General features: G+C 48.1%; 1 protein-coding gene across 1 annotated transcript; it reads right to left on the bottom strand.

The window, feature by feature from the left end:
- Positions 1–6,144: 6,144 nt before the first annotated feature.
- On the bottom strand, positions 6,145–14,520 carry SCP2D1 (SCP2 sterol binding domain containing 1). Its single transcript, XM_065921306.1, has one exon. It carries the CDS (start codon positions 8,268–8,270, stop codon positions 7,800–7,802), a length of 471 nt encoding a protein of 156 aa, XP_065777378.1. The 5' UTR covers positions 8,271–14,520; the 3' UTR covers positions 6,145–7,799.
- Positions 14,521–21,050: the final 6,530 nt, after the last annotated feature.

The following is a 21,050-nucleotide window of genomic DNA, read 5'->3' as shown; positions in this document are numbered from 1 at the left end:
GAGAAGAGAATGGCAACCCACTTCAGTATTCTTGCCTGGAGATTCCCATGGACAGAGGAACCTGGTGGGTTACAGTCCATGGGGTCTCAAAGGGTCAGACATAACTGAGCGACTAATGCTTTCACTCAAGCTGCACAGGAGTTTTGAGCTCACAGCCTCTACCAGGCTCTGATCCTGTTGTGGAAGCCTCTGGAGACAAAAATAAACTTGCTCAGCTTAAAAGCTAGGGCACTTTTTCGTCAAAAAAAATTCTTCAGCCATACTCTTTATTGGTGAAAAGAAAGAGAAAAAATGCAGCCCCTCCCCTCACTGGCTAAAATCTTGATTAATATATGTCATTCCCTGGAAACAAGAATGAACATCCCCAGAAAACATCAACCATTAATAGCACTTAACCTCCTCAGGCTACAAAACAGCCAAAAGAGCCACTTAGGGGCAAAGCACCTTCTGATTAGTTCTTTAAGGGGAAATCTCTCCTCGGTAGGAAATGGTCCAGGGTTTGCCCGATGGAAATGTGGAAATACCCACGGTCCAGCAGGCCAAGTGGCCGTGCATCCCAGCATCTTCCCCAACTCCTCCCTGGCTGCATCTCTGTAGCCCCTCCATGCCCCACCCCCACCAAAAGCCAGGGTTCCCTGCCCACCCAGCTTCACGGGCATCTGCAAACCCCATCCTGGGCTTGGGGAGCCTACAGCTGTTCTTGAGAGGTAACCAAACATCCATTTAATTACACTGTGGGCTGTATAAACATTGTGCTCCACAAAATGGCACGAAGCAGATATTTTTAGGGGGTCACAGATGTTTCATGGGATTATTAGAGTCACAGGTCTGGGAGAATTTTTCCTCCAAAGAAAAGGAAAAGCACATCTCCAACATCTGCTGTGGGGACTCTCGAGGGACTCGACTCCTTCCCATTGTCAGTTTCCTTCTGAAACCCAGCAGGTGGGCTACAAGCAAACGGAGCAGATCCAACACCAGGCTAACCAGATGCCTGACCCCAACATGGGCTACATACCCACCCTGGACCTGCTTGGCCTCCTGATTCATGATTCACCCTGCAAACACTCCTTGCTAAGCACCTACTGGGTGCCACAGATGCCACACCATGGCTGTCACTGCAAGTGTGGTGAGACGCTAACACACGCTAAGTGGCGGAAAGGGACTTCTAGTCACACAGACGTACAAGGTTCACAGCATCCCTGGTGGAAGCTGCCCTCAACTGGAAACAACTCAAATACCACGGACACTGCTCAGCAGGAATGCGTGTGAACCACGTCGTCCCACAAGCATGTCTGGGGCTCAGACACAGGAGGAAGAAGATGATCCTGGGGTGAAAAAGCCGTTTACCCAAAATACACGAGCAGGCACTAGCACGATGTCAGAAGTCAAAACAGCGGGCACCCTCGAGGAGGGAGGAACAGAAGAGGCTTGAGGGGGGCTCCTGAGGTACTGACACTTTCTGTTTCTCAAATCAAGTGCTGGCTTCAAAGGTTTGTTCCATTTGAGAAAATTTGTGGAGCTGCACACTTACGGTTTGCAGATTTCTCCAGTAAGAGGTGTATTTTAAACTAATAAAGCACAGCGATGTGCTGTCCCATAGTCAGGAAATGGCCAGGGCAAGACCCAGCCCCAGGTGTCCCGGCCCCAGGGTCCAGGCTCTCACCCTTGGGTCCTGCTGCCCCCAAGAATCAGAGCCCCCAGGTGAGGTGCCTGGGAGTCAGCCCCCACTGTGCTCCGATCTCTGGGCCTCGCATGACTCCCTCCCCCATCTTCTCTAGCTGACTGTAGCCGCCTGAGGGCTACCTTGGGTGTCTGCAACCCAGTGTGCCCGGGAGTCAGCACCGCTGTCCCAGGAGCAGCCCCTCTGCAGCCCTTGTCCTTGGTGGGACGCCCTCAAGCTGCGTCCCTGGCATCTCACTGAACTTCCCTTGGGTTGAGCTCAGAGGGGACCTGCTCAGATGCAAACCCTGCACTTCTTGCTGTCCTTCCTGGGCTCACATCCCAATGCCCCAACTGGTGGGACCATGACAGGACCCCTCACACTCTAGGGGCAGTAAATACCCAAGGCTTTTGTTGTTCAGTCACTTAGTTGTGTCTGACTCTCTGCGACACCATGGACTGCAAAATGCCAGGCTTCCCTATCCTTCACCATCTCCTGAAGCTTGCTCAAACTCGTGTTCATTGAGGCAGTGATGCCATCCAACCATCTCATCCTCTGCCATCCCCTTCTCCTCCTGCCTTCCATCTTTCCCAGCATCAGGGTCTTTTCCAATGAGCTGGCTCGTCACATCAGGGGGCCAGCTTCAGTCAGTGAATATTCAGGGTTGATTTTCTTTAAGATTAACTGGTTTAAAGGTAGAGGGGTCCATTTTACCTCCTTCACTTGTAAGCAGTCCATTGTCAGGTCCTGCCTAAAGGACAGAGGCAACTAGGAGAAGTTTCAGTTGGGTAGTCAAGTATAACCTTTGACCTTCAGGAGGGCATTCTTTGGAGAAGAGATCTATGTGAGACCCTACAGAATAAGTTCAAATGCAAGGTGGTAAAGAGCACCTGAGATTGGTGGTCATTCCTGAAGAAACAAGAAGGTGAGAAGTGGACTATGCCCACTGGGGTGTGTGCCCATCTGGACGAACACATAGAAGCTGGTAACTGTGGGGGCCTCTGGGTGTGAAAATAGGAGAAGGTGGCCAGGAGAGGGATGGAGAACTGAACTTCCTCCATGCTCCTCTGTACTATTTGGATTTTTTTTTTCCTTACATGCATGTTTAAAAAAAAAAAAAAATTAAGGAGTTTATTTATTCATTGAACAAGCAATTTTGGTATGGATTCCTGCCTTCGGGGGCAGACTGGTGCTGAGGGGTTGTGCCGCTGAGCCCTGTAACCTGTCATCCAGGCTGAGGTCTCTGACCGAGGGGGTACGACAAACTGAACATCGAGATAGTAGTGTGGAAGCGAGACCCAGACAGGATAATACCCATCCACAGCCAGAACACAGGGCTGGAAAAAAAGGGAGGACATAGAACCTTGGGAAGATGACAGCTGAATGGGGGCAGCTTCCTGGAGGAGGAGTTGAGGGTAGGACTTAGATGATGGGTTTGGGGGCAGGCAGAACTCTGGTCTCCAAGAAGATGCTACTCCCCTCACCCAAGAACCATGGCTCTGATGATACATCACACCCATGAGTACCCAGCCTGTCTTAGCCGGGGCTGCTGCAACAAAGCACTGTAGACGGAGTGTCCTGACAGCAGATGCTTATTCCTCCAGTTCTCGAGGCTGGACGGCTGAGGTCAGGTGCCACACAGTCTGGTTCTGATGAGAACGCTCTTCCTGGTTTGCAGGTGGCACCTTCCTGCTGTGTCCTCACATGGTGGAGAAAGAGAGAGCGCAGGTCAATCTGGGTGGAATGGGTCTAATGGTTCAGTCCACATGGCATTACCTTACACAGCCAAAGGGACTCCGCAGATGTCATTAAGGTTACTGATGGGTTGATATTAACAGAGAAGATTCTCCTGGGTTACCTGGGTGGTAATCACCCAAATCCTTTCAACCCAGAGGCCGAGATGAAGGCAGAAGGGTTCAGAGAGCACGCTGAAGCCTGAGAAGGCCTCCTCGTACTGCCGCAGGCTTACAGAGGGAGGGGCCTGGTGACCAGGAAGGTGGCTGGCTTCCAGGAGCTGAGAGAGCTGGCCTGGCTGACAACCAGTGAGGGTACGGGGACCTCGGTGCTACCACCATGAGGAATTGAACTAACCCTTTCCCAGGCCCCCAGATGAGAGCCCAGTCTGGCCAACACCCTCACTTCAGGCCTGTGAGGTGGAAGTGGGGAACCCAGCGAGCCCTGCCCCCACTCCTGACCTGCAGATGCTCTGAGAGCACGAATGGTGCTGTTGGCAGCCGCCGAGTTTGTGGTGAGCTGAGCGCGCGTGAGTCCACACAGGGACACTCCACTGAGGTGACCAATGCCGTGGGGAGCTGGGGCCTGAAGGCAGGTACCCACGGGCCCCAGCAAAGCAGGCCCCCCGGTGAAAATGACCACCTAGGCTCAACGCAGGGGGGCCACCAACACAGCCCGAAGGTCCAGGAGGCAGAGCACAGGGTGGGGCCCAGCCTGCCTGGAAGGCCCAGCGAGGCCCCCGTCCCCCAAGCCTGGCAGGAACAGGGCCCAGTGTGACCAAATGACCCAACTCTTCAAGAGAATCCAGAGAACCCATTTTTTACATGAAATATTCTCATTCCAACTTTAAAAACACAGTGCTGGCTAACCGTGAGCAGAACAAGCAAATGAGAGGTGTGTCTTGAGCCAGAGGTGAGCTTCTGGGACATCTACCAAGTGTGAGCGGTCAGGCAGAAGAGCACCCAAGTGGGGGCCTTTCCAGGAGGCCGTGGGGACCCAGTCCTCCCTACCATGCAGAACAGGAGGGACTCACACTCGCAGAAGACCCCCGCCCCAGTGCCCTGTGGGGGACCCACTCCCAGCCCCCGACAACCGGACATCTTAAGGGCAATGGGCCTTTTTCCAGAGGCAGCCACTGAGGCCAGAATGGGGACCCCTCCAGACATGAGCTGGTGACTCTGTCTCAAAACTACACTTTCAATTCCGAAAGCTGAGTCTGTCCAGCCACTCCACCTGGTCTCCTGGCATCGCAAGACTTTGCTCTTTTGATGGCACGGGGGTTTGTTGTGTGTTCCCAAGGCCTGGACTCTTCCCCCCTCGCTAGTGAACCAGCCCCCTCCTCACTCAAGGCTTGGCTGTCCTGTCTAGTGCTCACCATGGCAGCCACCCTTCAGGCAGCCCAGCTTTTTGGATCCCATTCCTTCACCCCTGGTAGCTCAGTGTCTCAGCTTCCCAGCCCCGAATTCCTGAGAAAGTATTCTACCTGGTTTGAGTCATGTTTCTGCCCCAAGTGATGCTGGGCCAGAGGTCTCTAGCTAATCCATGGGGTGGGTTTCCCTGTGGTCAGATGTCAGTCCATGCAGGACCCCCTGTAACCCTTCCCTCCCTCCCTCACACCCCTCCAGACCACCTACCCCATTTCTAAGCAAACTCATCTCAGGGCCAATCCCCAGAGGTATGAGCAGGACCATCAGGGGACAGGCTCGGGCCAATCATGTCCCTAACAGCAGCCCCCCAAACGCCTGACACCCATAAATGCAGCTCAAACAGCAGTGCCTGGACTAGGCACGGTAAGCGGTCTCTCATATCATCCAAAGACTCTGAGATGCCCACCATGACCCCAGGCAGGGGCACCGGCAGCAACATCACACCATTTACCTCCTCATCTGTTGCGTCACCCAGGTGAGCCAGGAAGCTCCACGCCCCACTCCCAAACCATCAGCGATTCCTGATCACAGAGCTGAGGGTCAACTCAGCCAAGGGTCTCTTTGCTTCCCTCTGAGAGGATGAGATTTTGACAGCAATGAGCTCCTTCTCTGCCTCGTTCCGACACGGAAAACTTTGAATACCTGTGCAGGGGCAACAGGTCAGTGAGGAAAACAGACACACGATGAGGTTGGAGGATGACTCGTGCCCAGGGGAGGCGTGAGTCTTAAATTATCTTTATAAAAACTTCATTTTCTGTGAAGCAATTATCCTTCAAAAAAAGAAAATAAAATTCTTTTTTTTTTCTTTTTTATTTATTTATTTTTTTGGAGGCTAATTACTTTACAATATTGTATTGGCTTTGCCATACATTGACATGAATCCGCCACAGGTGTACATGTGTTCCCCATCCTGAAACCCCCTCCCACCTCCCTCCCCATCCCATCCCTTTTGAATAGAGGGCAGCAGGCTTTTAAGACAGTGCTACTGAGTTTATAGGGCTTCCCTGGTGGCTCAGATGGTAAAGAGTCTGCCTGCAGTGCAGGAGACCTAGGTTCGAACCCTGGGTGAGGAAGATCTCCTGGAGAAGGAAATGGCAATCCACTCCAGTATTCTTGCCTGGAGAATCCCATGGATGGAGGAACCTGGCGGGCTACAGTCCATTGAGTTTATACTGACACACAGTAAAATGCCTATGTATGTAAGTACACAATCTGATGTATGAAAAACATATAATACCTGTGAAACCATCACAACCCTCAGGACAATCAATGTATCCACCACCCCAAGTTTCCTCCCCACTCCCCACCCATCCCTGTCTCCTGGCAACCACTGACCTTTCTGCCACTACAGTTTACATTTCTACTATGTTACATGAGTAGACGACATGTACATACTTGGTTTTCTCTGGCCTTGCTCACTCTGCACAGTTCTAACATTCATCATGTGGTTGTGTCCACACTGAAAATCCAACCCCATTTATTGCTGAGTAGTATCCCAGGGTAGAACATCCTGTGATCTGTCAATTGGTGATGGACATTCAGTTTATCTATAGTCTGCGACAATCACAAATACGCTGCCATAAACATTCACGTACACATTTTTATACTTGTGTGTACGCTTTTATCTTGGGAAAATACCTAGGGAAGGACTAGCTGGATTGTTTGGCAGGCATATATTTAAGGATGGCCATTTCCACGAAGCTCCTGGGTGGCTTTTGGAGGGTCCACACTGTGTGTATTTAACCTACAAGATAAGGTGCACACTGGTCATGAGGAACTAATGACCCACACACTCACCCACAGGGAGGCCTCATCAGGCTGCAGCTGCTTCGTTCCATGTGTGGAGGGGGTTCCCAGAAGGGAATATCTCCCAGCATCACCTCTGATTTTGTGAAATGCTCAGCGCACAAGCTCCTGAAGCCAGACGAGAGGGCTGTGTGATCTGTTTGCGGGAGACCCTCGACATGCTGGAGCATCTCACGGGTCTAGAGCAGATCAGTTGTGATCAACACTGAGAGCTGTGCATGGACCACAGCAGGGGTTCTGCAAGGGCGGTCCCACCAGCGTCACCTGGGAGCTGGGCTAGAAATACACATCCCCCCCCTCCCCATCCAGACCTACAGAATCAAAACTCTGAGTGGAGCCCAGCTATGTGGGCTTCCAGGTAATCGGATGCATATTCCAATTTAAGAACCAGCAGCCTAGAACATCTTTCAAGCCCTTCAACTCTACCGGAATTAAATCCATCAGAAGTCGTGTTACATCAGGGGCACATCCCCTCCGTGGCCTCATTCCATCCCCACAGCTGTGGAAAGAAAGTGAAAGTGTGAGTCGTACCTGACTCTACTGCCTCACGGACTGTAGCCCACCAGGCTTCTCTGTCCATGGGATTCTCCAGGCAAGAATACTAGAGTGGGTAGTCATTCCCTTCTCCAAAGGGTCTTCCCAACCCAGGGATCAAACCTGGGACTCCTACACTGCAGGCAGACTCTTTACCATCTGAGCCACCAGGAGCTCACCCTTTTAGAACACTGCAACCCTTGTTAAAGTCTCCTCAAAGAGCCAGGCTGCCAACTGGAATGCAGAAATGCAAAGTGATGGTCATCACTTCTTTCCCAAAGACCAGACTCCAAACAAAATGAAAGTTCTAGGAACTCAATCACTGAAGCATTTAAACCCAGCTGTCAAAACCACCTGTGTGTCTACCTGGGGCTTTCACCCTAGCAAATTGTGACATAAATAAATCTAAGGAAAGAAAAAGACAAAGATTTTAGGTGATACACTGCAACTCTCTTTACTGCTCTAGAACCCTCACTCCAAATTAACACATCAGCAGGAACATTAATCAAACTTGAATAGGAAGAATTTGAGTAAAAATATTGAATACTTTTTGTTTTAATCTTCAGCTTAAGCATGATTGCTGCTTGACATTATAATCGGAGAGAAGGTCTGCTCATTTTCCTGGTATTTCGGCAGGCTTACCACTTAGCCCAGTCCTTGAAAACTCTCTCCAGCTTCTGGCCAAGCAGAACTTTGCCACTCACTTTGAACTTGCCGGCAAGGAAAGCCTTCTGAGGGTTCATTTTGCCCAAAATCAACTCCATGAAGACAGGCTCGGGGATTGTGAAGACGGTGTCCGCTGGGAGCCTGGCAGGTCCCAGATACGTGTCCCCAGAGCCGTTCTTCAGATCAATGGTCCACTGGTGGACAGTCTTCCCATCTTTGGTGATGTCCAGCTGGAAGATGGCATTGACTTTCTTCACCAGTTGGTCCCCCACTTCTTTGACGTGCTGGCTGATGTCCTCAAACACTGGGACAGTCTGGAATTCTGACAGCGAGAGAGGGTGTGGCACGGCGGGTTCCCGACCAGGACCCAGTTCCTTGAACTGGCCTGCCTGAGGCCCGTCCCCTGCCTTGATCTTGAGCTGATGGTCAATTCTCTTCCACATCCTACTGCACTGGTCCTCCTGACCTTGCCGACTGGTGTGTGAGCAGCTGCGGCCAGGTTAGTATGCACAAGGTCAGATTGTGACATCAAAGGCAAGGCCAAGCAGGGACTCAGGCTGCATGTATGTGCTACAGTCTCATTGGCTGAAGGGGTGCTAAACATGTGACACGGGGTTAGGGCTCGGCCAGGTCATTGTGACACAGACCCACACCACCACTCCCCTAAACCACAAGGTCCCACAAGTCCAGCCCAGAAAGGTCTGGACCCCGGGCTGGGAATAAAGGAAACGGGCCCACAGAAGGTTCTCTGGTGACATGAGCCCTGTCTTTTCAACAGCCCTAACTGAGAGAGCACTCATTCTGATTCTTTCAAAAGTAGAGATCCTTAAGGTCCAGATCCTGGTGCTTCACCTGCCTTCTGGGGAGTGGGAAAAACTGTTAGAATAAAACAGCTGGTGGAAGAGGGCTCAGCACCAGGACCTGCGCTAGAAGCTTCCAGAAGCAGAGTGAGAGGGGAAAAAGGAAAGAAATAAATATCCCTGAGGTTAGCAGAAGACACTGCTGGTCTCACAGGATAACTGCAGACACTATCACAGCCCTCACTCCAAGCCACAACACTGCTGTAGGCACTGCACGTGTATTTTATCAACACACTTAACTCTCCATATAACTGTCTGAGGTGGGTACTGGTATGATCCTCATTTTACAGATGAGGAAGCCGAGACAAGGAGAAGTGAAATGACTTTCCAAAGCCACCCAGTGAGTTGTAGGGTAGCCAGGTTTAAACAGAAGTGATAGAAGAAGGAAGTGACAACCCACTCCAGTGTTCTTGCCTGGGAAATTCCATGGACAGAGGAGCCTGGTGGGCTACAGTCCATGGGGTCACAAAAGAGCCAGACACGACTTAGGGACTAAACAACAACAATAATAAGTACTGGCAAAGGTGTGGGGAGAAAGAAGCCTCCTACACTGTTGGTGGGAATGTAAACTGGTGCAACCACAGTGGAAAACAGTATAGTTTCCCTAAAAAACTAAAAATAGATCTACCATATAATCCAGCAATCTCACTCTTGGGCATACATCCAGAAAAGATGAAACCTCTAATTGAAAAGATATATTCACCCAATGTTCATTGCAGCACTGTTTACAACAGCCAAGACGTGTTAAGTTGTTTCTGTGGTGTCCGACTTTGTGCGAGTGACTTTCACTTTCACTTTTCACTTCACTTTTACAAACAAAAGCCGAGTTCTTTTACTGCCTCATATCATTCAGGATGTTCTCAGCTATGAGCACCAAGAACAGCCACAACTCTATAGGCTTCAACCCTTCAACTTCACAGTCTCCCTTCCCGTGAAGAGAACTGTGATCTCCCATTAAAGAAGTCCTGAGGTGGGGCTAGAGGGACCAACCACAGGGCACAGCTCTGGACTGGGGTTTTCCATGACTGAGGGGTTTCCCAGGAGATATGACCTTCAGTGCTAAAGCCAGCAAGTCCCAGACAAGCAGGAGGAGCTGGCCACTCCAGGGTTGGTTCCTTGAGCAGCTCAGTGAGTCTTCAAGCACCCAAGGTCCCTCCTTCCATTATCCTGCTAGATGTTCTTCTAAGGTCAGTGACCCTTGTGGAGGCGACACTTTAGGGCATCATTCAGTAGAACAACAAAATGAGCCACCTTCTCCTACATGTACTCTTTACCAGAAGGGCCTATTCTCCCCAAGTCTTTCAGCAACTTCATGCCTGTCTCACGGCCAGGACCATGCTCATCACCCTTGGCAGGATCAACTTCTGTCTGTGGCTGAAAAATGTCACCTGCCAGATCAGTAAACCAAAGGTATTGTGGCCATCAAGACCTCAGCCACCCCTTAGTGTGTGCTCTGAGGGGATTCAGGATGGAGAAAAGCAGGATACTGGCCCTAGATAGCTGGGGTGCAGACCAAAGCAATGATTTCAGTGAGCCCAGAATCTCCCATCTTCCCAAACACAGAAAAGCAGCTAAAGTCATTAACTTGTGATGTCATGTTTTCTTAATGAACAGTAACATTCTGATGTTCCACTACAGGGTTTTGTTTTTGTTTCTTTCGTGGTGGCTCAGCCAGTAAAGAATCTTCCAGCAATGCAGGAGACCCAGGTTCTATCCCTATGTTGGGAAGATTCCCCTGGAGAAGAGAATGACTACCCACTCCAGTATTCTTGCCTGAAGAATTCCATGGACAGAGGAGCCTGGTGGGCCCCAGTCCATGGGGTCACAAAGAGTCGGACACGACTGAGCAACTAACTTTTTTGGACTTCCCTGCCAGCTCAGACAGTAAAGAATCTGCCTGCAATGCAGGAGACCTGGGTTCGATCTCTGGGTCAGGAAGATTGCCTGGAGAAGGGAGTGGCTATGCACTCCAGTATTCTTGCCTGGAGAATCCTATGGACAGAGGAGCCTGGCGGGCTATAGGTGGGCTGCAAAGAGTCGAACATGCCTGAGCACACACAGAGAACTTCTATATATCCTGGCTCCTCTTCAAAGCTGTCCCTCAGGGCCATCTGAGAGGCTGTCTTCCCAGCTTATGGTTCTCAATTTTTAGGTTGTGCTTTTCTCTTTTTTTCAGTCCAGAGGATCACAGATTCACCTTTGAGGCCAGACTCAGCCACCTTTCCCTAACTTTGGGGCTGCCTGGAGGAACGTGGAACCCAATAGAGGTGCTAGAGAAACAAAAGGAGGAACTAAGAGTGAATGGCACTCATCCCCTGAGGCAGGTGTCCCCTCAGGAGTCCCCTGAGAGGCAGGGGTAAGAACGACACAGGCCAGGGACCTGTTAGAGGGATGCGACCTTCCTTATGTCGGGGAAGAAGCTGGCTACATAATTTCCCTGCAGCCACTGCTTGCGTCTGGGCAGGCCCTGAGGGGAGCTGAGCGGCAGCCCAGCCCAGAGGTCAGGGAAGCAGTGGGCAGACAAGGAAGCCCGTGAAGTGACCAACCAGGCAAGCCAGCGGACCCCAGATGCTCCCTACAGGTCTATAGCGCCTGGGTAGCCGCACCCACATTTTCCTCCAGTAGAAAGACTCCGTGCTGTGTCATTTCTGCCTCCGAAGGCTCAGGGGAGGTCAGCACCCCATCCTCACCCTGGAAGTCTGTGGGGATGGGAATTCTGGAAAGCACAGTTCTAGCTCCACTAAGTTGTTTGAGAGCAAAGCTGGAGCCACATCGAGTGCTTTGATTTTTATAAACAAAATTCATGTACACACTGCTATATTTACAATGGATAACCAACAAGGACCTGTCGTATAGCACAGGGAACTCTGCTCAATGTCATATGCCAGCCTGGGTGGAAGTGGGGGTTTGGGGGAGAACAGATACCTGTACATGGATGGCTGAGTTCCTTCATTGTTTACCTGAAACTATCACAACATTGTTATTTGGCTATACCCCAATACAAAATAAAAAGTTTAAAGTTTGAAAAAAAAAAAAAAAGCCACAAACTAACTCTAAGGATAAAGCAGCCCAAGAGGCTGAGCACTGGCATCTAGCTACGGTGGAGGAAGTGTCATTTTATTCCCATTTTCTTTCCTTCTTTCCCACTCACTGCTGTGGACTCTGGTCACCCCGTCAGAGCAGAGCAGAGCAAAGTAAGAAGGACAACTCGCCGTGTCCCCAGCCACTCCCTCTGACACACGGTTTGGAAACCCTGACGACCCCCCTGGAGAAAAGTCTGATGCAGTCAGTCGCAAGAGCTGGGTCAGCCCCTAGGTCTTACTGAACTCAGTACATCAAAGAGCACTGTGCCTATGGAACAAATCCTGGTAAGTTCCCCTGGCTGTTTTGAAAGATTCATCAACCCTGAACAAGGAGAGGGCCGGGGGTGCAAACCAAAGAACAAGATCTCTGCCAGACAAGCAGGAACTGTGCCTATCTCAGAAGGATGTTTTTGGTACAGTGCGTTATTTAACCGTGGTCACTGTAACTGTGGACACACCACAGAAGCCCGAAAGCTGATGGTTAAGAGAGTCTGTAAAGATCTTGTAATTATCCATTTAAAAATGAGGACCTTTACTGATAGACACAACAGGAATGAATATCAAAAATGTTATGCCAAAAGGCTGCATAATATATGATTCCCTTTAGGAGAAGGGGGTGGCAGAGGACGAGATGATTAGATAGAATCACCGACTCGATGGACATGAGTTTGAGACAACTCTGGGAGGTAGTGAAGGACAGAGAGGCCTGGCGTGCTGAGGTCCATGGGGTCGCAAAGAGTTGGACAGGACTTAGTGACTGAACAACAACAAACATGAAGTTCTAAAACTGGCAAAACTAATCTATAATGGAAAAATAATCAAAAGAATCTTTACTCTGGGGTGTGAGGGTGAGATTAACTGGGAAGAAACTCAGGGGTGATGGGTATATACATCTGTCAAAATTCTCCACAGAGTGATGTGTACTCATGCTTGCAACTTGTTTTGAAATGCAATAAAAGATAAGATGGATTGACGGATGGATACATAGACATGTAACAAAACAAATACAGCAGAATATGGTAGAATCTAGGTGGGGGGTATATGAGTGTCCATGAATCAGCCTAGTACTGAATTATAGGTAGATGTCAACAAACTGACTGGTGAAAAGATGGGGGAAAGGCTATTAGAAAAGGATTCATAAAAGTTACAGTCGTTTAGAAGGCAGGCCAGACATTCAGAATACACAGTATGGTTCACACCATTCTTTTTAAACATATGAAATACAACCACCCTGTTGAACTCAGTTCCTCTCAGTTACCAAGTGCTGGTTATGTGACGATTCCAAGTTGAACACACACAAATTTTGTCCATAGCCCATGAAGGATCTCTCTCTACTTCTCTATTCGGCAGCCTTGTTATCAGTCATCTATAAGATAAAGTACTGCATAATAAACCATCACATCTCAGAGGTTCACAATAATAAGCAATTATTTCTTGCTCACATGGCTTCAGAGAGGTTAGGGATTGGCCAGTCTGGTGGGGGTCCACTGGCCTAGGCTCCAGGCCCTGTGTCTCTCATTCTGCTTGACCAGCAGGCTCTCAGGGGCAGGTTCTTCTCAACATGAAGACCACAATACAAGAAGGCAAGACCTCCTGCACAAGTACGTGCCAAGACTCTGCTCATGTTTCTGTTAAAGTTCCACTAGCCAAAGGAAGTAACATAGCTAAGCCAAATAATCACAGCCCCTCATTCACCCAGCTCTGGAAATGGAGAACTCATCTCTTTATTTACCACTGCAAGAGATTCAGGGGCAGCTTCAATTCGGGGTCGAGTGACGTGGAGCCTCTGTCTGCTTGAATGGCCCCCTCCACAGCTTCCACTGCACAGGAGAAACAAATCTCAAGTGTGTAACCACCAATTCCAGTGAACTGTTGTATTTTGCCTCTTCAGCTCCCCTCAAGGTAGAACCCCGAGGGGACAATTACAAACATCGGGCCAAGAGATAGAACACAGGGCACTTCTTTTTCTGCCGCAGGAGAAGTCAATTAGGGTTTCAATTTCCACTGTTAAATGTCACCTTTTTACAACATCCTGGAGGAGAGCCGGCAGCCCTGTCCGTAGGGGGGAAAAAAACTATTTCAAGGAAAGGCTTATTGTCTAAAAAGACACAGAAGGGTCCAGAGATTAAAGGGCCCACTCAGGTTGTCTGGATTTCCCAGAGCTCTTGGTTTCTATTTCCAGCGGAACATCTGGCTCCCTGGTAGCCCCCAGTAAGTCTTTTGAGCCTCCCTGCCTCACTTTTCTACCGGTTGCAAAAAGAGATAATAAACCAGGCTGCCACACAATGCATATAAAGTGCCCCCAAGGAGTGAGGAAGGGAGGCAGACTTCTCGAAGGAGAGAGCTGTCAGCATGTTTTCTCCTGATCTTCAGGTATCTCCAGTGTCTGGAACCCCTCATTAGAGTATGTTGTCCTTCCCCTGAGAAGTCAGATGAGAGACAGAATCAATGGAGCCAAGAGACTCCCTTCTCTTGTCTCTGCTGCAAGGCAGATGAGTCAAACTGCATGATGACCGGTCACTCTTCTTCACTCGCTAACACTCTGCACCCTATTTTCAAAAGGAGCATGTTGGCATGACTGAAAGATTAAACACTCCCACTCCATTGCTACAGCCACTAGTGGGTATTTTATAACAATTTCTGTGCAGGAACTTTCTGTCCACAAAAACCCTTCCTCCACCCAGAATGGTGAGACTGACAGTATCTCCAGTTTCTAAAGTTAGGTCATAAATCGCTCTCCTGCTTGCAGGGTGGTGCTGCCCCTGAAAAGATCCCATCTGTTCATGGTCTGCAACTTATTTTGAAATAAGTTGCAAAAATATTTTGAAATAAATTGCAAAAATCAAGAAGGGCTTTTAATTTTTTTTAATTATTTAAAACTTTTTGTTTTCAATTATAGGGGAACTCATTTTCTCCCTCTCTGGGTATTTCACCCTCATCTATAGAACAGGAACATTGGCCTTTTCCAAAGGATTAGGAGGAAGGACAAGGGTAGCTGGAACTCTCATAATGTCGCCAACAAGAATGCCAAAGAGTTCCACTCTGGGAAAGAGGTTTCAGTATCTAAAATGGGTAGGTTGTTTTTGGGTTTTTTTGGATATATCTGTACAAGTGGAATTGCTGGACCCCAGACAATATTTCCAGGGGTATACCAAACAGAAATATCTACATTTTTTCTTAAAAGACACATATTAGAATGACTTTAATCAGCCAAATGTGGTAACCACCCATATGCCCATCAACAGTAGAAAGGATAAATTACAGGAAACTAAACAGCAATGAGAATTAACACTCTACATCTATACACAACATAGTGAAATTCATAGTCATCGTTTTGAACAAAAGAAGCCAGACCCTCACCCTCCCCCTACCAAAAGGAGTTCATACAGCTTCTAGAGAGCTGGTAATTTTCTAATTCTTGATCTGAGCATTTTTAATTTGGGAAAATGTATCGAACCATACGTTTATGATGTGTGCTCTTCTCTAGAGATATATTACACTTCAATGAAAGGCTTTAAATACATATGCACACAGAAAAAGTGCTCACAAATCAGAACAGAAAGCATTGGAGGAAAGCGTCCACCCAATCTTCCACTCTCTCCCTCCCTCTCTCCCCAGGGGAAAGCCAAGGCTGACTGGTGTTGAAGGGGAAGCTGGAATCACAGCCACACAGAGCCTGGGTGACCCCCTCCTCCCCAGGCTCCCAGGCCCTGCTTCGATCCCCTTGTCTTGACTGCTATGACCTGAAATGTGAGAGGCAATGATTCTCCTTTCGTCTGGCCAAGCCAGTGGACCTGCTCTGCAGACCCAAGTACCACTGCTCATGGGCATCCCAAGTCCAGGGGGAAGAAGCAGGGAGCCCTGGCTGACTGTAGCATAAACCATGCTCTCTGGTCCAGGGCTGCCAGCAACAGAGGTGCTACTCTGACCTCCAATTCCCATCGCTTACATCTATTTCTCAATTGATTCCAAAGATGGAAGAGGAAGACACATGATTAATGATAACCCCTTAAACCTCAACATCTTCCTCAGCAGTTAAGAAGGTGAAGACAAGAATAAATGTATTACTCTTATTTTACGAAGCATTAAGACCAGAGGCTGTGAGTTCCTAATGGATCCAAGGAGATGGTGATGCCCCTTTGGAACAAAACCAACTGGGTAATTGGAAAAGAAGAATGCGATTATCTAATCTCCTTCCTGTAAGATTTCCCTGCATTAACAAGAAATCACTTTTCTGGGTGACTCCTAAATTGGAGATTTAGAGGTTTTGAATGTAATATCAGAGGTTATCCAGTTGCTGAGTAAGATGTCCCAGTCACTGGTTGCCACAGATGGAAGAAATGGGGGGGATCACAATATTTTTCAGCTCCTTCCATCAAGAAGTGAAGTCCATCTCTCCATCCCTTTGGTCTGGGTCTGGCCAAGTGACTTGCTTTAGACAGTGAGATGCAGCAACTTAAGACAAGCAGGAGCTTAAAAAGTGCTGCACCATTAGCCATGCCCTCTGATTACTGGACATGTTCCACCACTGTCTGAAGAAGACTGCTGGAGGATGACAGGCCACATGGACCAAGGCCCCAGAAATAGAAGTGAGATGCCTAGATTACCCAGCCCCAGCCAAGAAGCCCATGTGAGAAGAACCACCTAAACAATCCAGAGAACCTTGAGAAATGAAAAGTGTGTGTTACCAGTATACAATCGATTAGAACAGCCAAAATCCACAACACTGACTACACCTAATGCTGGAGGGGATGTGGAGCAACAGGCACACTCATCCCCTGCTGGGTGGATGCAAAATGGTGCAGCCACTTTGGAAGACAGTTTGGCAGTTTCTTACAAAACTAAACACACACTTACCATGGGATCCAGCTTATTTTGTGCTCCTTAGTATTTACTCAAATGAACTGAAAACTATATCCACACAAAAACCCACGCAAGGATATTGATAGCAGTGTTATACATGATTGTCAAAACTTGTAGCAACCAAGATGAACTTCAGTGGGTTAAAAATGAACTATGGTACATTCACACAATGGAATACTATTAAGCACTAAAAACAAATGAACTATCAAGCCATGAAAAGACACGGGGAAACTTCAAAGCATGTTACTTAAAAAGCCAATCTGAAAAAGCTACATACCGTATGAGTCCAACTATATGACATTCTAGAAAAGGCAAAACGATGGACACAGAGAAAAAGATCAGTGGATGTCAGGGGTTTGGGGGTAGGGAGGAATGAACTGGTGGAGCACAGAGGATTTTTAGGGCAGCATGACTGTTCTGTATGACACTATATCAGTGGATAGTCGTGGTAGTAGTGTAGTGTTAGTTACTCAGTTGTGTCTGACTCTTTGCGATTCCATGGACTTTAGCCCAGCAGGCTCCTCTGTCTACAGAATTCTCTAGGCAAGAATACTGGCGTGGGTAGCCATTCCCTTCTCCAGGGGGTCTTCCTGACCCAAGGATTGAACTTGGGTCCCCTGTATTTCAGGCAGATTCTTTACCATCTGAACTACCAAGGAAGCCCCATATCGATGGATGATGGTGATGGTTTAGTTGCTCAGTCGTGTCCAACTCTTGTGACCCCATGGACTGTAGCCCACCAGGCTCCTCTGTCCATGGAATTCTTACAGGTCATCACTTGTCAAAACCCACTGGATGTACTACACCAAGAGTGAGTCCTTATATAAACTATAGCTTTTGGATGACAATGATGTCTCAACATAGGTTCACTGATTTTAACAAATGTCCCACCTTGATGGAGTACATTGATGGTATTGGAGGCTATGCATGTGTAAGCCTAGGAGAAAATGGGAACTCTCTGCACTTTCTACTCAATTTTGCTATGAACCTAAAACTTCTCTAAAAAAATTAAGTCAATTAAAGATAACATGTATTATTCTAAGCCACACAGTTTTTAGATGGCCTGTTACATAGCAAAAGCTAACTGATATACTGAGTCAACTGTTGAATGGGGAGAATCAAGGGGAATTGAATCTGCCACATTAGAATCACAGACACAAATGAGAAAACACAGGACAAAACAGCTGCCATGGAATCCAGAAGTGAGTACAGTCATATCTGTAGTTGGGCAAGTTAGGTAAAACCAGATGAAAATAAGTTAAGCCCAGATGACACGCTGGGTCTGACATTTTACAAGGACACACTTTTTAGGCCCCATTATGTGCTGTTTCTGTTTTCTCCTTACTATTAGAACGGACTCCCTCCACTGAGGTTTGATGGTAAAATTCCTATTTCTGGAAGCTTCAAAAGTGGGACACAAGGTAATGAATGCAATTCCTATGTCGACAACTAAAGAGGCAGAGCATGAGCTGCTTGGATCTGAGCGAACCAGCAGGTGCCTGCCTGTCTGCTCCGGTCACCCGATCCCAAAGGGTCTGGTCGTCAGCACCAAGGAGGGGAGAAAAGGAAACAGGAAACGTTGGACATGATGGACTACCCGGAGGTAATTTAATTGGTTCTCTGGAATGAGTGACTCACCACCCCTTTACCTCCTTCACCACCCACCCTGCCTTCAATCTCCCCTGTCCCCACCACACAACACCCATCCACACACGCACACCAGCAAACACCACAACACTGGGCCCGAGTCTCCTTATTAAAAACCCTGACACCAAAAACCAAGGATTTCTCTGAGCATTTGGTACCATGTGCTGAGAATGTGGCCATGGATGGTGAAACAAGAGAAGTCCCTGTGGATGAAAAACTGAAGCCAGCACTGAAGTCAGATTCCAGCCTCAGCAGCTGTGACTCCTCTGTCTCAGACCCAGGGAGTCAGGAAGAACACTGGAGTGGGTGGAGGGAACAGCACAGCTCGTTGACAGACAGAGCTGGCCATGGTTTCAATATTAGCACCATTTCCTGAACTGATCAGAATTCCACCAAGGCTGTTAATTGGCTGCTGACCATATGCCTCTCGTTTCTGAATGTGCTTCCTGATTCAACATGGAAATGACAACTGAATTACACATCCGTCATGCTTGACCTGCCATACCTGAGCCCCTCAATTCACAGTCTCCTCCCACATTCGTAGGACGATTGGGGACATGAAGAAAATGTCCTGGATGGTTGATGAGGTGGCTCTTCCTCTTCAAAGAGAAGACAGGAACAACCAGGGAGCTATGCCTAAATTTGGAGAGGTTTTTCTAGCTCAAATCAAACAATACCTTGAAGATTTCCCTAATTCTTAATCTGTGACCAAACAGGTTCAAAAAATGAGGAGCTAGGGAGAGATAAATTTGGAGGTTGGGGTTGACGTATGTAAACTACTATATATAAAATAGGTAATTAATAAGGACCTACCATATAGCACAGGGAACTCTACTCAATACTCTGCAATGGTCTATATGGGAAAAGATTCTAAAAAAAAGGAGTGGATATATGTCTAACTGATTCACTGTGCTATACACCTGAAGTGAAGTGAGTGAAGTAAAATTTGCTCAGTCGTGTCCGACCAACTCTTCGCGACCCCATGGACTGCAGCCTGCCAGGCTCCTCTGTCCATGGAATTCTCTAGGCAAGAATACTGGAGTGGGTTGCCACATCCTCCTCCACACCTGAAACTAATACAAAACTGTAAATCAACTATACTCCAATAAAAATTTTTTTAAAATAAGGAGTTGGACTCTAAAGACCTAAGAAACAACTTTTTAAAAACTGCACTGCCAAGGTTTATAAAAACATGTGTGTATGTGTTAATATCCTGTCCCCACCCAAAGTCATGTTATGATACTGGATTGTCTGAAAACTATATCCCTTCTTTTACCAACCTCAATAAAGTGCTGACAAAACTAGGTTATCAGTGGGAAGACAAAGCAGTTGGAATTCTCATACACTGCTGGTGGAAGTACAAAGTATCAGGCTTTTTTGCTGCAGTTGGGGACAAAGAGTCTGTTGTTCAACATTTACACTATAGCACTGGGGCTTCCCTCATAGCTCAGTTAGTAAAGAATGCGCCTGAAATGCAGGTGACCCTGGTTCGATTCCTGGGAAGGTCTGCTGGAGAGGGAAAGGCTACCCACTCCAGTATTCTGGCCTGGAGAATTCCATGGACTATAAAGTTCATGGGTTTGCAAAGAGTCAGACACAACTGAATGAATTTCACAACTACTGGGGAAGCTAGTGAGTGTTTATATCATGCAGGGTTCTTACTTGCAGACAAGAGAATCCACTGCAACAAGTTTAAGCAGACAAGGTTTATTCTATTAGCTGTCTCACAAAACATCTAAGGGGGCAGGAAACTCAGGTGCTTACATGGCCAGGAGTGATGTAGCCAGGAGACATGTCCCACCTCCCCACAGGAATGTTCCAGCAGAAACCCTACTGCTGTCACTATACACAGTCTGTGATTTTGGAGGTCTGGACAGTGGAAGATCCCATGCCGCCCCAGAAGCAGCATCCATGTGCCGTCTTGTCTCACATGAACGGATCTGCTTGGAGGAATTCAGCCAAGCATGGCTCCCCAGCTGCATGGGAGTCTGAGAAAAGGCCCTTTCGGCTTCCCACAATCTACAGCACAAGAAGACATGAGCCAGGGGATTGACAGTGATGGTGAGTGTGTGTATCTCAGGGTGGTACCTGCTACAGTGTATTTGGGGAGGGAAAGTGGATTGAGTCCAGGGGATCTGGGTGGAAGATTGGCAAGGAAGGCTGGAAACGGTCAGTGCGCAATAGAAGAGTCACCTGCGGGCAGGTGAGGACTGATGTTAGGACAGGGGCTAAATGTCTCAGAGAGGATGCTGAGAACAAACAGAGCGAGTGAGAGGACCTTTGGAAACACTTCCATTTATGAAGTTAGGTCCAGTGAGACACAGGTTAAACTAAAGTTTCATTTTGCATGAAGAAGAGGAAAAAGGCTTTTTAATGATTGTTTTCACTGTGGGGGTGGGGAGAAGCAGAGGCAGTGAGATAAAATAATAAATTGATGATGTTTTGACATAAGTCACTGTCAGGCTCAAAGGGTCCACATAAGCTCCCTTGGGGGGTGATCAGAAGTCAGTAGGCACCTCTCTGGTGTTCACACAGCACCTCACTTTTCCTCAGGGACACCCCGCCACCCCCACTCCACGAAGTCCCATCAGTAAAAGTGCCCTGCCCACCCATACCAACCTGAGCAGTGGGAAGACATCCAAGTCAGCTCCCCAAGGAATCGGAATTGTTTTTAATGAGACAGAGTTGACATACAATATAAAGTTGGTTTCAGATGTCCTACGTTATGACTTGACACACCCCTACACCATGAAGTGATCACCACGTTAAG

The sequence above is a fragment of the Muntiacus reevesi genome, chromosome 2 (genome assembly GCF_963930625.1).
Source record: "Muntiacus reevesi chromosome 2, mMunRee1.1, whole genome shotgun sequence".
Classification (NCBI taxonomy): domain Eukaryota; kingdom Metazoa; phylum Chordata; class Mammalia; order Artiodactyla; family Cervidae; genus Muntiacus; species Muntiacus reevesi.
Note: the sequence above shows the minus strand (reverse complement) of the source record. Positions and strands in the feature narration are given on the sequence as shown.

Bases quoted from the DNA above. Each gene is read 5' to 3' on its own strand.
- SCP2D1 (XM_065921306.1), bottom strand. From the start codon at position 8,270: ATGTGGAAGAGAATTGACCATCAGCTCAAGATCAAGGCAGGGGACGGG.